At 40.5% G+C, this 15,720-nt stretch overlaps 1 protein-coding gene across 1 annotated transcript in view; it reads right to left on the bottom strand.

The window, feature by feature from the left end:
* The window catches only part of LOC311235245 (wings apart-like protein homolog), a 150,804-nt gene that overhangs the window by 17,086 nt on the left and 117,998 nt on the right, over nucleotides 1-15,720 (bottom strand). Inside the window, exons 17-18 of the mRNA XM_084322656.1 lie at nucleotides 5,260-5,470; nucleotides 292-380 (exon numbers count right to left, since the gene is read on the bottom strand). Of these exons, the coding sequence (XP_084178782.1) occupies nucleotides 292-380; nucleotides 5,260-5,470 (300 nt within the window). The remainder of the gene's footprint in view (nucleotides 1-291; nucleotides 381-5,259; nucleotides 5,471-15,720) is intronic.

Below are 15,720 nucleotides of genomic sequence, written 5' to 3'. Positions count from 1 at the left end.
TTACGGGAATACCTATTTAGGTAACCAAGAATACCTAGGCATGGTATTCCTGGTACCTAAAGGTATTCTCGGTTACCTATAGGTTACGGGAATACCTTTCTCCTGTTACCGGGAATGCTTTACAGATCTCTCTCTCTCTCTCTCTCTCTCTCTCTCTTACAGATGTGTTCCATAGACTCACAGGAATTGTGTAAAATTGCCCAAATAGTGAACAATAGGGGACCTTTAACCTTAGAACATGGGGACCGACGCACCGTGTTCAACTGAACAGCCTGTGTGAGTGAGTCTTACCGGGCTGCCCTGACAGAGACATCCCAGCAGCAGAGCGGTGTAGGAGGCTACAATGCTGTCCTCCATGTGCTTCCCTGCATGCTGCAGGACTGAGAGACAGACAGAGACAGACAGACAGACAGGTTAGACAGGTTTATATCGGAGCATATAAACTGTTGACTCAGTCAGGCCGTTTTCCTCTTGTAGGCTCCTCTGGTGAGGATTCTCTTCTACTCTTCTGTGAAGTCAGAATAGTGTAGTGGGAGAGACGTAACATTTGGCAGAGCTGCAGTCTTGTTTGAGTAGGACACCATGACTCAATGAGACCTTCTGATAGCAGGGTTGTTTGAGTAGGACACCATGGCTCAATGAGACCTAATAGCAGGGTTGTTTGAGTAGGACACCATGGCTCAATGAGACCTTCTGATAGCAGGGTTGTTTGAGTAGGACACCATGACTCAATGAGACCTAATAGCAGGGTTGTTTGAGTAGGACACCATGACTCAATGAGACCTAATAGCAGGGTTGTTTGAGTAGGACACCATGACTCAATGAGACCTAATAGCAGGGTTGTTTGAGTAGGACACCATGGCTCAATGAGACCTAATAGCAGGGTTGTTTGAGTAGGACACCATGACTCAATGAGACCCAATAGCAGGGTTGTTTGAGTAGGGACACCATGGCTCAATGAGACCTTCTGATAGCAGGGTTGTTTGAGTAGGACACCATGGCTCAATGAGACCTTCTAATAGCAGGGTTGTTTGAGTAGGACACCATGACTCAATGAGACCTTCTGATAGCAGGGTTGTTTGAGTAGGACACCATGGCTCAATGAGACCTTCTAATAGCAGGGTTGTTTGAGTAGGACACCATGACTCAATGAGACCTAATAGCAGGGTTGTTTGAGTAGGACACCATGGCTCAATGAGACCTTCTGATAGCAGGGTTGTTTGAGTAGGACACCATGGCTCAATGAGACCTTCTGATAGCAGGGTTGTTTGAGTAGGACACCATGGCTCAATGAGACCTTCTAATAGCAGGGTTGTTTGAGTAGGACACCATGACTCAATGAGACCTAATAGCAGGGTTGTTTGAGTAGGACACCATGGCTCAATGAGACCTTCTGATAGCAGGGTTGTTTGACTCAATGAGACCTTCTGATAGCAGGGTTGTTTGAGTAGAACACCATGGCTCAATGAGACCTAATAGCAGGGTTGTTTGAGTAGGACACCATGGCTCAATGAGACCTTCTGATAGCAGGGTTGTTTGAGTAGGACACCATGGCTCAATGAGACCTAATAGCAGGGTTGTTTGAGTAGGACACCATGGCTCAATGAGACCTAATAGCAGGGTTGTTTGAGTAGGACACCATGGCTCAATGAGACCTAATAGCAGGGTTGTTTGAGTAGGACACCATGGCTCAATGAGACCTAATAGCAGGGTTGTTTGAGTAGGACACCATGGCTCAATGAGACCTTCTGATAGCAGGGTTGTTTGAGTAGGACACCATGACTCAATGAGACCTAATAGCAGGGTTGTTTGAGTAGGACACCATGACTCAATGAGACCTAATAGCAGGGTTGTTTGAGTAGGACACCATGACTCAATGAGACCTAATAGCAGGGTTGTTTGAGTAGGACACCATGACTCAATGAGACCTAATAGCAGGGTTGTTTGAGTAGGACACCATGGCTCAATGAGACCTTCTGATAGCAGGGTTGTTTGAGTAGGACACCATGGCTCAATGAAACCTTCTAATAGCAGGGTTGTTTGAGTAGGACACCATGACTCAATGAGACCTTCTGATAGCAGGGTTGTTTGAGTAGGACACCATGGCTCAATGAGACCTTCTAATAGCAGGGTTGTTTGAGTAAGACACCATGACTCAATGAGACCTAATAGCAGGGTTGTTTGAGTAGGACACCATGACTCAATGAGACCTTCTGATAGCAGGGTTGTTTGAGTAGGACACCATGGCTCAATGAGACCTAATAGCAGGGTTGTTTGAGTAGGACACCATGGCTCAATGAGACCTTCTGATAGCAGGGTTGTTTGAGTAGGACACCATGACTCAATGAGACCTAATAGCAGGGTTGTTTGAGTAGGACACCATGACTCAATGAGACCTAATAGCAGGGTTGTTTGAGTAAGACACCATGGCTCAATGAGACCTAATAGCAGGGTTGTTTGAGTAGGACACCATGACTCAATGAGACCTAATAGCAGGGTTGTTTGAGTAGGACACCATGACTCAATGAGACCTAATAGCAGGGTTGTTTGAGTAGGACACCATGGCTCAATGAGACCTTCTGATAGCAGGGTTGTTTGAGTAGGACACCATGGCTCAATGAGACCTTCTAATAGCAGGGTTGTTTGAGTAGGACACCATGACTCAATGAGACCTTCTGATAGCAGGGTTGTTTGAGTAGGACACCATGGCTCAATGAGACCTTATAATAGCAGGGTTGTTTGAGTAGGACACCATGACTCAATGAGACCTAATAGCAGGGTTGTTTGAGTAGGACACCATGGCTCAATGAGACCTTCTGATAGCAGGGTTGTTTGACTCAATGATACCTTCTGATAGCAGGGTTGTTTGAGTAGGACACCATGGCTCAATGAGACCTAATAGCAGGGTTGTTTGAGTAGGACACCATGGCTCAATGAGACCTTCTGATAGCAGGGTTGTTTGAGTAGGACACCATGGCTCAATGAGACCTAATAGCAGGGTTGTTTGAGTAGGACACCATGGCTCAATGAGACCTAATAGCAGGGTTGTTTGAGTAGGACACCATGGCTCAATGAGACCTAATAGCAGGGTTGTTTGAGTAGGACACCATGGCTCAATGAGACCTAATAGCAGGGTTGTTTGAGTAGGACACCATGGCTCAATGAGACCTTCTGATAGCAGGGTTGTTTGAGTAGGACACCATGACTCAATGAGACCTAATAGCAGGGTTGTTTGAGTAGGACACCATGACTCAATGAGACCTAATAGCAGGGTTGTTTGAGTAGGACACCATGACTCAATGAGACCTAATAGCAGGGTTGTTTGAGTAGGACACCATGACTCAATGAGACCTAATAGCAGGGTTGTTTGAGTAGGACACCATGGCTCAATGAGACCTTCTGATAGCAGGGTTGTTTGAGTAGGACACCATGGCTCAATGAGACCTTCTAATAGCAGGGTTGTTTGAGTAGGACACCATGACTCAATGAGACCTTCTGATAGCAGGGTTGTTTGAGTAGGACACCATGGCTCAATGAGACCTTCTAATAGCAGGGTTGTTTGAGTAGGACACCATGACTCAATGAGACCTAATAGCAGGGTTGTTTGAGTAGGACACCATGGCTCAATGAGACCTTCTGATAGCAGGGTTGTTTGAGTAGGACACCATGGCTCAATGAGACCTTCTGATAGCAGGGTTGTTTGAGTAGGACACCATGGCTCAATGAGACCTTCTAATAGCAGGGTTGTTTGAGTAGGACACCATGACTCAATGAGACCTAATAGCAGGGTTGTTTGAGTAGGACACCATGGCTCAATGAGACCTTCTGATAGCAGGGTTGTTTGACTCAATGAGACCTTCTGATAGCAGGGTTGTTTGAGTAGGACACCATGGCTCAATGAGACCTAATAGCAGGGTTGTTTGAGTAGGACACCATGGCTCAATGAGACCTTCTGATAGCAGGGTTGTTTGAGTAGGACACCATGGCTCAATGAGACCTAATAGCAGGGTTGTTTGAGTAGGACACCATGGCTCAATGAGACCTAATAGCAGGGTTGTTTGAGTAGGACACCATGGCTCAATGAGACCTAATAGCAGGGTTGTTTGAGTAGGACACCATGGCTCAATGAGACCTAATAGCAGGGTTGTTTGAGTAGGACACCATGGCTCAATGAGACCTTCTGATAGCAGGGTTGTTTGAGTAGGACACCATGACTCAATGAGACCTAATAGCAGGGTTGTTTGAGTAGGACACCATGACTCAATGAGACCTAATAGCAGGGTTGTTTGAGTAGGACACCATGACTCAATGAGACCTAATAGCAGGGTTGTTTGAGTAGGACACCATGACTCAATGAGACCTAATAGCAGGGTTGTTTGAGTAGGACACCATGGCTCAATGAGACCTTCTGATAGCAGGGTTGTTTGAGTAGGACACCATGGCTCAATGAGACCTTCTAATAGCAGGGTTGTTTGAGTAGGACACCATGACTCAATGAGACCTTCTGATAGCAGGGTTGTTTGAGTAGGACACCATGGCTCAATGAGACCTTCTAATAGCAGGGTTGTTTGAGTAGGACACCATGACTCAATGAGACCTAATAGCAGGGTTGTTTGAGTAGGACACCATGGCTCAATGAGACCTTCTGATAGCAGGGTTGTTTGAGTAGGACACCATGGCTCAATGAGACCTTCTGATAGCAGGGTTGTTTGAGTAGGACACCATGGCTCAATGAGACCTTCTAATAGCAGGGTTGTTTGAGTAGGACACCATGACTCAATGAGACCTAATAGCAGGGTTGTTTGAGTAGGACACCATGGCTCAATGAGACCTTCTGATAGCAGGGTTGTTTGAGTAGGACACCATGGCTCAATGAGACCTAATAGCAGGGTTGTTTGAGTAGGACACCATGGCTCAATGAGACCTAATAGCAGGGTTGTTTGAGTAGGACACCATGGCTCAATGAGACCTAATAGCAGGGTTGTTTGAGTAGGACACCATGGCTCAATGAGACCTTCTGATAGCAGGGTTGTTTGAGTAGGACACCATGGCTCAATGAGACCTAATAGCAGGGTTGTTTGAGTAGGACACCATGGCTCAATGAGACCTTCTGATAGCAGGGTTGTTTGACTCAATGAGACCTTCTGATAGCAGGGTTGTTTGACTCAATGAGACCTTCTGATAGCAGGGTTGTTTGACTCAATGAGACCTTAAGTACAAACCCACACAGTAATGGAACAGCCTTTATTTTCTTCTTACCTTTGTTGAGGTCCAGTTCTTCATGCTCCTCTTCTTTCTTCTTCTCCTCCTCTGGTTTCTCTACGACGTTGTCGTTGGCGACCCACTGGACCTCCCCGCTCTCAGACTCCTGCCACTCCCCGCTCTGGTCCGCTGGCTTGGGCGCCTCCTTGATGAGGTCATCAGTCTGCGCCTCAGCATGGATGGCCGCTCTCTCCCTCTGAAGGAACAACTGGGAGGGAAGACAAATCATTTAACATGTGAAACCAACTTCAACTGTATTCAACATGTGAAACCAGCTTCAACTGTATTCAACATGTGAAACCAGCTTCAACTGTATTCAACATGTGAAACCAGCTTCAACTGTATTTAACATGTGAACCCAGCTTCAACTGTATTCAACATGTGAACCCAGCTTCAACTGTATTTAACATGTGAAACCAGCTTCAACTGTATTTAACATGTGAAACCAGCTTCAACTGTATTCAACATGTGAAACCAGCTTCAACTGTATTTAACATGTGAAACCAGCTTCAACTGTATTCAACATGTGAACCCAGCTTCAACTGTATTCAACATGTGAAACCAGCTTCAACTGTATTCAACATGTGAAACCAGCTTCAACTGTATTCAACATGTGAACCCAGCTTCAACTGTATTCAACATGTGAAACCAGCTTCAACTGTATTCAACATGTGAAACCAACTTCAACTGTATTCAACATGTGAACCCAGCTTCAACTGTATTCAACATGTGAAACCAGCTTCAACTGTATTCAACATGTGAAACCAGCTTCAACTGTATTTAACATGTGAAACCAGCTTCAACTGTATTCAACATGTGAAACCAGCTTCAACTGTATTCAACATGTGTGTAACTGAGGGGTTACAAAACCCTGACTGTATTAAAGATTGTGATAGATTAAACCACTGCTAGTTATGTACTTTAATTACTGGCCAGACAGTACATCAAATATAGATGGTGAACACCCACAAGAACACGGCATTGACAAAGAAATAGTATTTGAGGGTATTTTATTATTATTAGGCAACATTAGGTTACAGAATGAGAATTAGGGTCGCGCTTGTATGGCGAAGAATATACGTAAAGTCAGTTAATAGCATGAGTCACTAAGAATAGCAGGAATCCTACGATGGGTCTAAGTTGACACCACCTGTCGTATAGTAGCAACTAGAGTTGTTCCGATACCGATACCAGTATCGGAAATGCCGCCGATACTGCCTAAAATGCTGGTATCGGTATCGGCGAGTACACGTAAATTCTAGCCTCCGATCCCATGATGTAATTTATCTCCTGCCGAGTCCTGCGGAGAGTGAGGATTATAAAATGAACATGTTTTAAAGTGTGATGCTGTGTCATTTTAACAGCAGATACACTTTCTTAAATTCCATTGTCCCCGACAGTGCGGTGTGACGGGGAGCTCGGACGGGAATCGGGATGTGTTTGGCTGGTGTTATGATAGCATTAGCTGGAAAGATAGCTAGTTGGAACAACATCCGCTTTAACGTTACATCAAATCAGATGATCGCCTGTCCTTTCTCCAGGACCTAACACTGTCCGTGACCGTCTATCAACAATAATGCACCCACGGTGAATTGTATTTAAGTTAAGTAGCTACGGACTAGCGTTAGCTGACTATTACTAACGTTATCAAATGTCAATGCGGGAAGACGAGCTAGGTCAGTTAGCTTAGCTTGATAACGTTACCGTGTCTAAAGTTGGTGCTATTTATAATCCAGCAATAATGGCTGCAGACCTGCAAGCAAAGTACAGCAAGTTGGCAAAGGATAAGAGTCTGAGGCGGAGTTTCAAAAGAGAATGTTGAATATTTATTTTGCATCAAAAATCACAACATGAACGTTCTATCTGCCACTAGCTTACAGACTGAATAGGGTATATCTGCAGAGCCACTGAGTAGCGAGTGCAACACCGTTTAATGTCCGTGTGGATCATTGGAGTAGGGTATATCTGCAGTGCTGCAGCCCATACTCATTGATTAATGATACTAATACAAATCTATACAATCACCTGTTGTTGAATAAATACCATACGTTCTAGTTATTACTAAAAAACAGTGTAACAGTATCTAAAAAAAAAAATTAAAAAAAAAGTATAATTTATATAATAATTTTTTTAATTTTTTTTTTTATGCACTGGTATCGGATAAATATCGGTATCGGCCGATACCCAAAGCTTAGGTATCGGAATCGGATCGGAAAGGGAAAAATGGTATCGGAACATCTCTAGTAGCAACTATATAGGGCAACACTGGTACCGCCTGGAGACAATGGGTTCCCTCCGGGGGTGTAAGGCCTGGAGGGTAGAGGAATGTTCGGATACTCCGTCTGATTCAATGAGGAATAAAGAGACTCCAGGTACAGGAGTCGGTCCTTGTAAACTCCCTTGATCAGCAGCAAAGCAATAATTGTAATCCAGATGCTCGACAGCATCGATGACAGCTAGCCAGCCTCCGTCCACGAGGCCGGCCCGAGTTGTAATCCTCACAAGGTTGAATCCCAAACGATAGTGGAAATCAACGAGGCTCTTCTCCGGGTACCACGTTCCAAATCAATATAATCCAACCAGTAATGGTTCTGCAATCGCCGACGCCGATTCTCCTGTGTACATGTCCAACGGTTCTCCGCCTAGGACTCCTCGGGTGTGGGCGACGTATTTAGGCCACACACCCTGGCTAAGTGCACTAGCTAAAGACACGACGAACCGCTGGGTAATGCTACACACGAACGAACTGTGGCCGCACGATATACAATAAATGAACGACTATTTACTTCACATTAGATTAGGTCGAACTCGACGTTACTGCATTAAACTCTGACACTTTACTATTCTATTCGCACGTGGTTCTCAGCGCTCTGTTAGACGCAAGGTTGCTCACTTCACTGCACGTTGACTCGGGGTGAAGGTGGGTAAGGTACTGAACTGAACTACTGCTGCTGTACGCACCTTGCGCTGTATTTATACTTAAGTGACGATCTAGTCCCAAACCGCAGTCTTTGTCTGGTATCAATACGCTGTCTCCGGGCATGTCCTGACATGCCTGAACTTGGCTTTGAACCTGCCGTTGGGGGCTTGCGCGCTGGCGCCTGGGGGCGCTGTCCAATAAGGAGAGCGAATATTACTCTGGTTTGAACGCAGGTAAAGGGATATTCCGTGTGTATATATAAATAATATACAAAGTATATCAAACAATAAAGGTAGATTCTCAGTTTAATCTGGCCCTTCACAACAATGTGAAACCAACTTCAACTGTATTTAACACGTGAAACAAACTGTATTTAATACGTGCAACCAGTTTCAACTGTATTTAACATGTGAAACCAGCTTCAACTGTATTTAACATGTGAAACCAGCTTCAACTGTATTTAACATGTGAAACCAACTGTATTTAACACGTGAAACCAGCTTCAACTGTATTTAACATGTGAAACAAACTGTATTTAACACGTGAAACCAGCTTCAACTGTATTTAACATGTGAAACCAGCTTCAACTGTATTTAACATGTGAAAACAGCTTCAACTGTATTTAACATGTGAAACCAGCTTCAACTGTATTTAACATGTGAAACCAGCTTCAACTGTATTTAACATGTGAAACCAACTGTATTTAACCTGTGAAACCAGCTTAAACTGTATTTAACATGTGAAACCAGCTTCAACTGTATTTAACATGTGACACCAGCTTCAACTGTATTTAACATGTGAACCCAGCTTCAACTGTATTTAACATGTGAAACCAGCTTCAACTGTATTTAACATGTGAAACCAACTTCAACTGTATTTAACATGTGAAACAACTGTATTTAACATGTGAAACCAGCTTCAACTGTATTCAACACGTGAAACCAACTGTATTTAACACGTGAAACCAGCTTCAACTGTATTTAACACGTGAAACCAACTGTATTTAACACGTGAAACCAGCTTCAACTGTATTTAACACGTGAAACCAGCTATTTAACACGTGAAACCAACTGTATTTAACACGTGAAACCAGCTTCAACTGTATTTAACATGTGAAACCAACTGTATTTAACACGTGAAACCAGCTTCAACTGTATTTAACATGTGAAACCAGCTTCAACTGTATTTAACACGTGAAACCAACTGTATTTAACACGTGAAACCAGCTTCAACTGTATTTAACCCCTGAAACCAACTGTATTTAACACGTGAAACCAGCTTCAACTGTATTTAACATGTGAAACCAACTTCAACTGTATTTAACATGTGAAACCAACTGTATTTAACATGTGCAACCAGCTTCAACTGTATTTAACATGTGAAACCAGCTTCAACTGTATTTAACATGTGAAACCAGCTGTATTTAACATGTGAAACCAGCTTCAACTGTATTCAACATGTGAAACCAGCTTCAACTGTATTTAACATGTGAAACCAACTGTATTTAACATGTGAACCCAACTGTATTTAACATGTGAAACCAGCTTCAACTGTATTTAACATGTGAAACCAACTGTATTCAACATGTGAAACCAACTTCAACTGTATTTAACATGTGAAACAAACTGTATTTAACACGTGAAACCAACTGTATTCAACATGTGAAACCAACTTCAACTGTATTTAACATGTGAAACCAGCTTCAACTGTATTTAACACGTGAAACCAGCTTCAACTGTATTTAACATGTGAAACCAGCTTCAACTGTATTTAACACGTGAAACCAGCTATTTAACACGTGAAACCAACTGTATTTAACACGTGAAACCAGCTTCAACTGTATTTAACATGTGAAACCAACTGTATTTAACACGTGAAACCAGCTTCAACTGTATTTAACATGTGAAACCAGCTTCAACTGTATTTAACACGTGAAACCAGCTTCAACTGTATTTAACACGTGAAACCAACTGTATTTAACACGTGAAACCAGCTTCAACTGTATTTAACATGTGAAACCAACTTCAACTGTATTTAACATGTGAAACCAACTGTATTTAACACGTGAAACCAGCTTCAACTGTATTTAACATGTGAAACCAACTTCAACTGTATTTAACATGTGAAACCAACTGTATTTAACATGTGCAACCAGCTTCAACTGTATTTAACATGTGAAACCAGCTTCAACTGTATTTAACATGTGAAACCAACTGTATTTAACATGTGAAACCAGCTTCAACTGTATTTAACATGTGAAACCAGCTGTATTTAACATGTGAAACCAGCTTCAACTGTATTCAACATGTGAAACCAGCTTCAACTGTATTTAACATGTGAAACCAACTGTATTTAACATGTGAACCCAACTGTATTTAACATGTGAAACCAGCTTCAACTGTATTTAACATGTGAAACCAACTGTATTCAACATGTGAAACCAACTTCAACTGTATTTAACATGTGAAACAAACTGTATTTAACACGTGAAACCAACTGTATTCAACATGTGAAACCAACTTCAACTGTATTTAACATGTGAAACCAGCTTCAACTGTATTTAACACGTGAAACCAGCTTCAACTGTATTTAACATGTGAAACCAGCTTCAACTGTATTTAACATGTGAAACCAGCTTCAACTGTATTCAACATGTGAAACCAACTGTATTTAACACGTGAAACCAACTGTAAACCTGTTAAGCCTTAAGACTTTTCTTTATCATAAATCGATCAATAGAGACCGTATTAGATCCCCAATTATCATATCATATCGTATCATTGGAAAGCCACACGCATTGGCTACAACCCTGTGCAAAGACTTTCAAGATCGCCAAATGATTGACGGAGCTAGAGTCCCGGGAGTCGGGGGTGGTCATGTGTACTTTTGCGTACTTTGGGGCACGCCTCACATATCGGCATGTAACTCGAGAACCGCTGAACGGATTTTGTCACCTGAAAGGGCAATCGACAGGCAACATGAAAATGAATGCATATATCGGTATCGGTTGATATCGGTATCGGAAATTAAGAGTTGGACAATATCGGTATAGGTAAAAAAGCCAATATCGAGCATCCCTAATCAGAACACCTATATAATAACTAGTCTTCCTATAACAATTTAGTCATCCTGTAATCATGATTTAGTCATCCTATAATAACACTCTAGTCTTCTAATAGTACCTCTATATGTTAAAAGTTGCCTGCCTAACATCTGTCTCTCTAGTCATACTATAATAACTCTATATGTTTAAAATGGTGTGCCTAACATATCGCCCTCTAGTCATCCTATAATAACTAGTCATCCTATAATAACTATATGTTTAAAATGGCGTGCCTAACATCTGGCTCTCTAGTCATCCTATAACATCTGGCTCTAGTCATCCTATAATAACTCTAGTCATCCTATAATAACTACCGTAATTCCTCTAATAGTAACCGGTATTCAATTAAAAACCGGGTCTCTATTAACACTTTGGCTGCCGGAGGTTAAATTCATGATATACCATCTGTTGCCAGCTCTATTTGTCTATGGATAAGTTCCCCTTCTTTGCAGGGCTATAACCTTTTAAGTCCTATTGCTAGATTGCCATTATTAGGGCCCATTCAAAGTCCTATATGTATTGTTCATTGTGTAGCAACGTTAAACTTTTTCATTCACATATTCATAGTAAAATATGGTCTAATGTATAAGTATGTTTTCATCTCTTTCTGCAGCTTTCTCCAGAACGTGATCTATAGCCCCAAATGCATTATATTGATGATGAAATACAGTTTGATGGAAATCGGCGCGATATAAAAAATTTCAATTGGACGTACTTCTAGAAGTTTCTACGCATCATCTGATGTTGACCGGATGGGCGGGGGATCGTTTATAATTCCGTGGGCAGCGTTATATCATTCATCTAGTGTGGGTCATATGTTCATCAGAGCAGTTTATATCGAACACGTTCAAAAATAACGCTGAATCTTACCGTATCTTCCTCGCGCCGTTGGACGATCAGCGTGGTGTAGACCGTTTTCGATTATGGGATGTTTATCCAGATGAACCATTTTCAGGTTGTATAATGGTATATACGTCCAAATCATGTTGTTTATCGAGTTATTGGCAACGGATCGCTGTGTGTTGTGACGAGCTCGAGTCCCGGGACATGTACGGAATGCCCGGAAGTGGTGTGGGTGAATAGCGCATCGTCCAAGTGGCTTCCTGTTGGGCGATTGCGCCGATCGGCCACCAGATGGCGCTCTTGAACCGCTGGAGGGTTCGGTGGGGCTTTTTGGTGGGTCTCAGGCCAGCGGATGGGAAATATGAATCCGATCACAGATTTTTGAAATATTGATATCAAAGACGAGTTACGGCGTCTTCGGCACTTTGAGCATGGCGGGGAAGGACGCCTAAAAACGTCTTCTGGCAGTTAAAGTGTTAATGACCGGGTGCGCTGTTGAGCTAAGCAATTATAAGCCGGCCTCCTAATACAAGCCGAGTTTCATGTATATTAGAGTTATTGTTGTTATATGCTGGCCTGGCTGTGCAGTAAATACCATATAATGGTATGGTGTTAATGTTTACCAAGAGAGTAAGCCTACCTCAGAATTGTATAAAACGAAGTTATTATTATTATTATACCAGTATTGTGATTGCACTCTTTTACTTTATTTAACTTTTTTTGACCACCTGTAATTGCACTGTTTACTACCGTATTTCATACAGTACTTGCTTGGTTTCAATAAATGAACCCAGTACATTTTACTGGGTTCAAACTGACACAAAATGTTGATTTATTCATTATGATCTGTTTGAAAATTAGAAATATAGGCCTCTCTCTTATACATGCCTCCTCCTAATACAAGCCTGGTACCCGCTACAGTTGAAACAAATACAAGCCGGGGTTACTATTAGAGGAATTACGGTATATATGTTTAAAGTTGCGTGCCTAACATCTGGCTCTAGTCATCCTATAACAACTCTCTAGTCATCCTATAATAACTCGTCATCCTATAATAACTCTCTAGTCATCCTATAACAACTCTCTAGTCATCCTATAATAACTAGTCATCCTATAATAACTCTCTAGTCATCCTATAATAACTCTAGTCATCCTATAATAACTCTAGTCATCCTATAATAACTCTAGTCATCCTATAATAACTCTAGTCATCCTATAATAACTCTAGTCATCCTATAATAACTCTCTCTAGTCATCCTATAATAACTCTAGTCATCCTATAATAACTCTAGTCATCCTATAACTCTAGTCATCCTATAATAACTCTAGTCATCCTATAATAACTCTAGTCATCCTATAATAACTCTCTAGTCATCCTATAATAACTCTAGTCATCCTATAATAACTCTAGTCATCCTACAATAACTCTAGTCATCCTACAATAACTCTAGTCATCCTATAATAACTCTAGTCATCCTATAATAACTCTAGTCATCCTATAATAACTCTAGTCATCCTATAATAACTCTCTAGTCATCCTATAATAACTCTAGTCATCCTATAATAACTCTAGTCATCCTATAATAACTCTCTAGTCATCCTATAATAACTCTCTAGTCATCCTATAATAACTCTAGTCATCCTATAATAACTCTAGTCATCCTATAATAACTCTCTAGTCATCCTATAATAACTCTCTAGTCATCCTATAATAACTCTAGTCATCCTATAATAACTCTCTAGTCATCCTATAATAACTCTAGTCATCCTACAATAACTCTAGTCATCCTACAATAACTCTCTAGTCATCCTATAATAACTCTAGTCATCCTATAATAACTCTAGTCATCCTATAATAACTCTAGTCATCCTATAATAACTCTCTAGTCATCCTATAATAACTCTAGTCATCCTATAATAACTCTAGTCATCCTATAATAACTCTAGTCATCCTATAATAACTCTAGTCATCCTATAATAACTCTAGTCATACTATAATAACTCTAGTCATCCTATAATAACTCTCTAGTCATCCTATAATAACTCTAGTCATCCTATAATAACACTCTAGTCATCCTATAATAACTCTAGTCATCCTATAATAACTCTAGTCATCCTATAATAACACTCTAGTCATCCTATAATAACTCTAGTCATCCTATAATAACTAGTCATCCTATAATAACTCTCTAGTCATCCTATAATAACTCTAGTCATCCTATAATAACTCTAGTCATCCTATAATAACTCTCTAGTCATCCTATAATAACTCTAGTCATCCTATAATAACTCTAGTCATCCTATAATAACTCTAGTCATCCTATAATAACTCTCTAGTCATCCTATAATAACTCTAGTCATCCTACAATAACTCTAGTCATCCTATAATAACTCTAGTCATCCTATAATAACTCTAGTCATCCTATAATAACTCTCTAGTCATCCTATAATAACTCTCTAGTCATCCTATAATAACTCTAGTCATCCTATAATAACTCTAGTCATCCTATAATAACTCTCTAGTCATCCTATAATAACTCTAGTCATCCTACAATAACTCTAGTCATCCTATACTAACTCTAGTCATCCTATAACTCTAGTCATCCTACAATAACTCTAGTCATCCTACAATAACTCTCTAGTCATCCTACAATAACTCTAGTCATCCTATAATAACTCTCTAGTCATCCTATAATAACTCTAGTCATCCTACAATAACTCTAGTCATCCTACAATAACTCTCTAGTCATCCTATAATAACTCTAGTCATCCTATAATAACTCTAGTCATCCTATACTAACTCTAGTCATCCTACAATAACTCTAGTCATCCTATAATAACTCTAGTCATCCTACAATAACTCTAGTCATCCTATAATAACTCTAGTCATCCTATAATAACTCTAGTCATCCTATAATAACTCTCTAGTCATCCTATAATAACTCTAGTCATCCTATAATAACTCTCTAGTCATCCTACAATAACTCTCTAGTCATCCTACAATAACTCTAGTCATCCTATAATAACTCTAGTCATCCTATAATAACTCTAGTCATCCTATAATAACTCTCTAGTCATCCTATAATAACTCTAGTCATCCTACAATAACTCTAGTCATCCTATAATAACTCTAGTCATCCTATAATAACTCTAGTCATCCTATAATAACTCTCTAGTCATCCTACAATAACTCTAGTCATCCTATAATAACTCTAGTCATCCTACAATAACTCTAGTCATCCTATAATAACTCTAGTCATCCTATAATAACTCTAGTCATCCTATAATAACTCTCTAGTCATCCTATAATAACTCTAGTCATCCTATAATAACTCTCTAGTCATCCTACAATAACTCTCTAGTCATCCTACAATAACTCTAGTCATCCTATAATAACTCTAGTCATCCTATAATAACTCTAGTCATCCTATAATAACTCTCTAGTCATCCTATAATAACTCTAGTCATCCTACAATAACTCTAGTCATCCTATAATAACTCTAGTCATCCTATAATAACTCTAGTCATCCTATAATAACTCTCTAGTCATCCTACAATAACTCTAGTCATCCTATAATAACTCTAGTCATCC

This window comes from Notolepis coatsorum (genome assembly GCF_963971535.1).
Source record: "Notolepis coatsorum genome assembly, chromosome: 10".
Taxonomy (NCBI): Eukaryota; Metazoa; Chordata; class Actinopteri; order Aulopiformes; family Paralepididae; genus Notolepis; species Notolepis coatsorum.
Note: the sequence above shows the minus strand (reverse complement) of the source record. Positions and strands in the feature narration are given on the sequence as shown.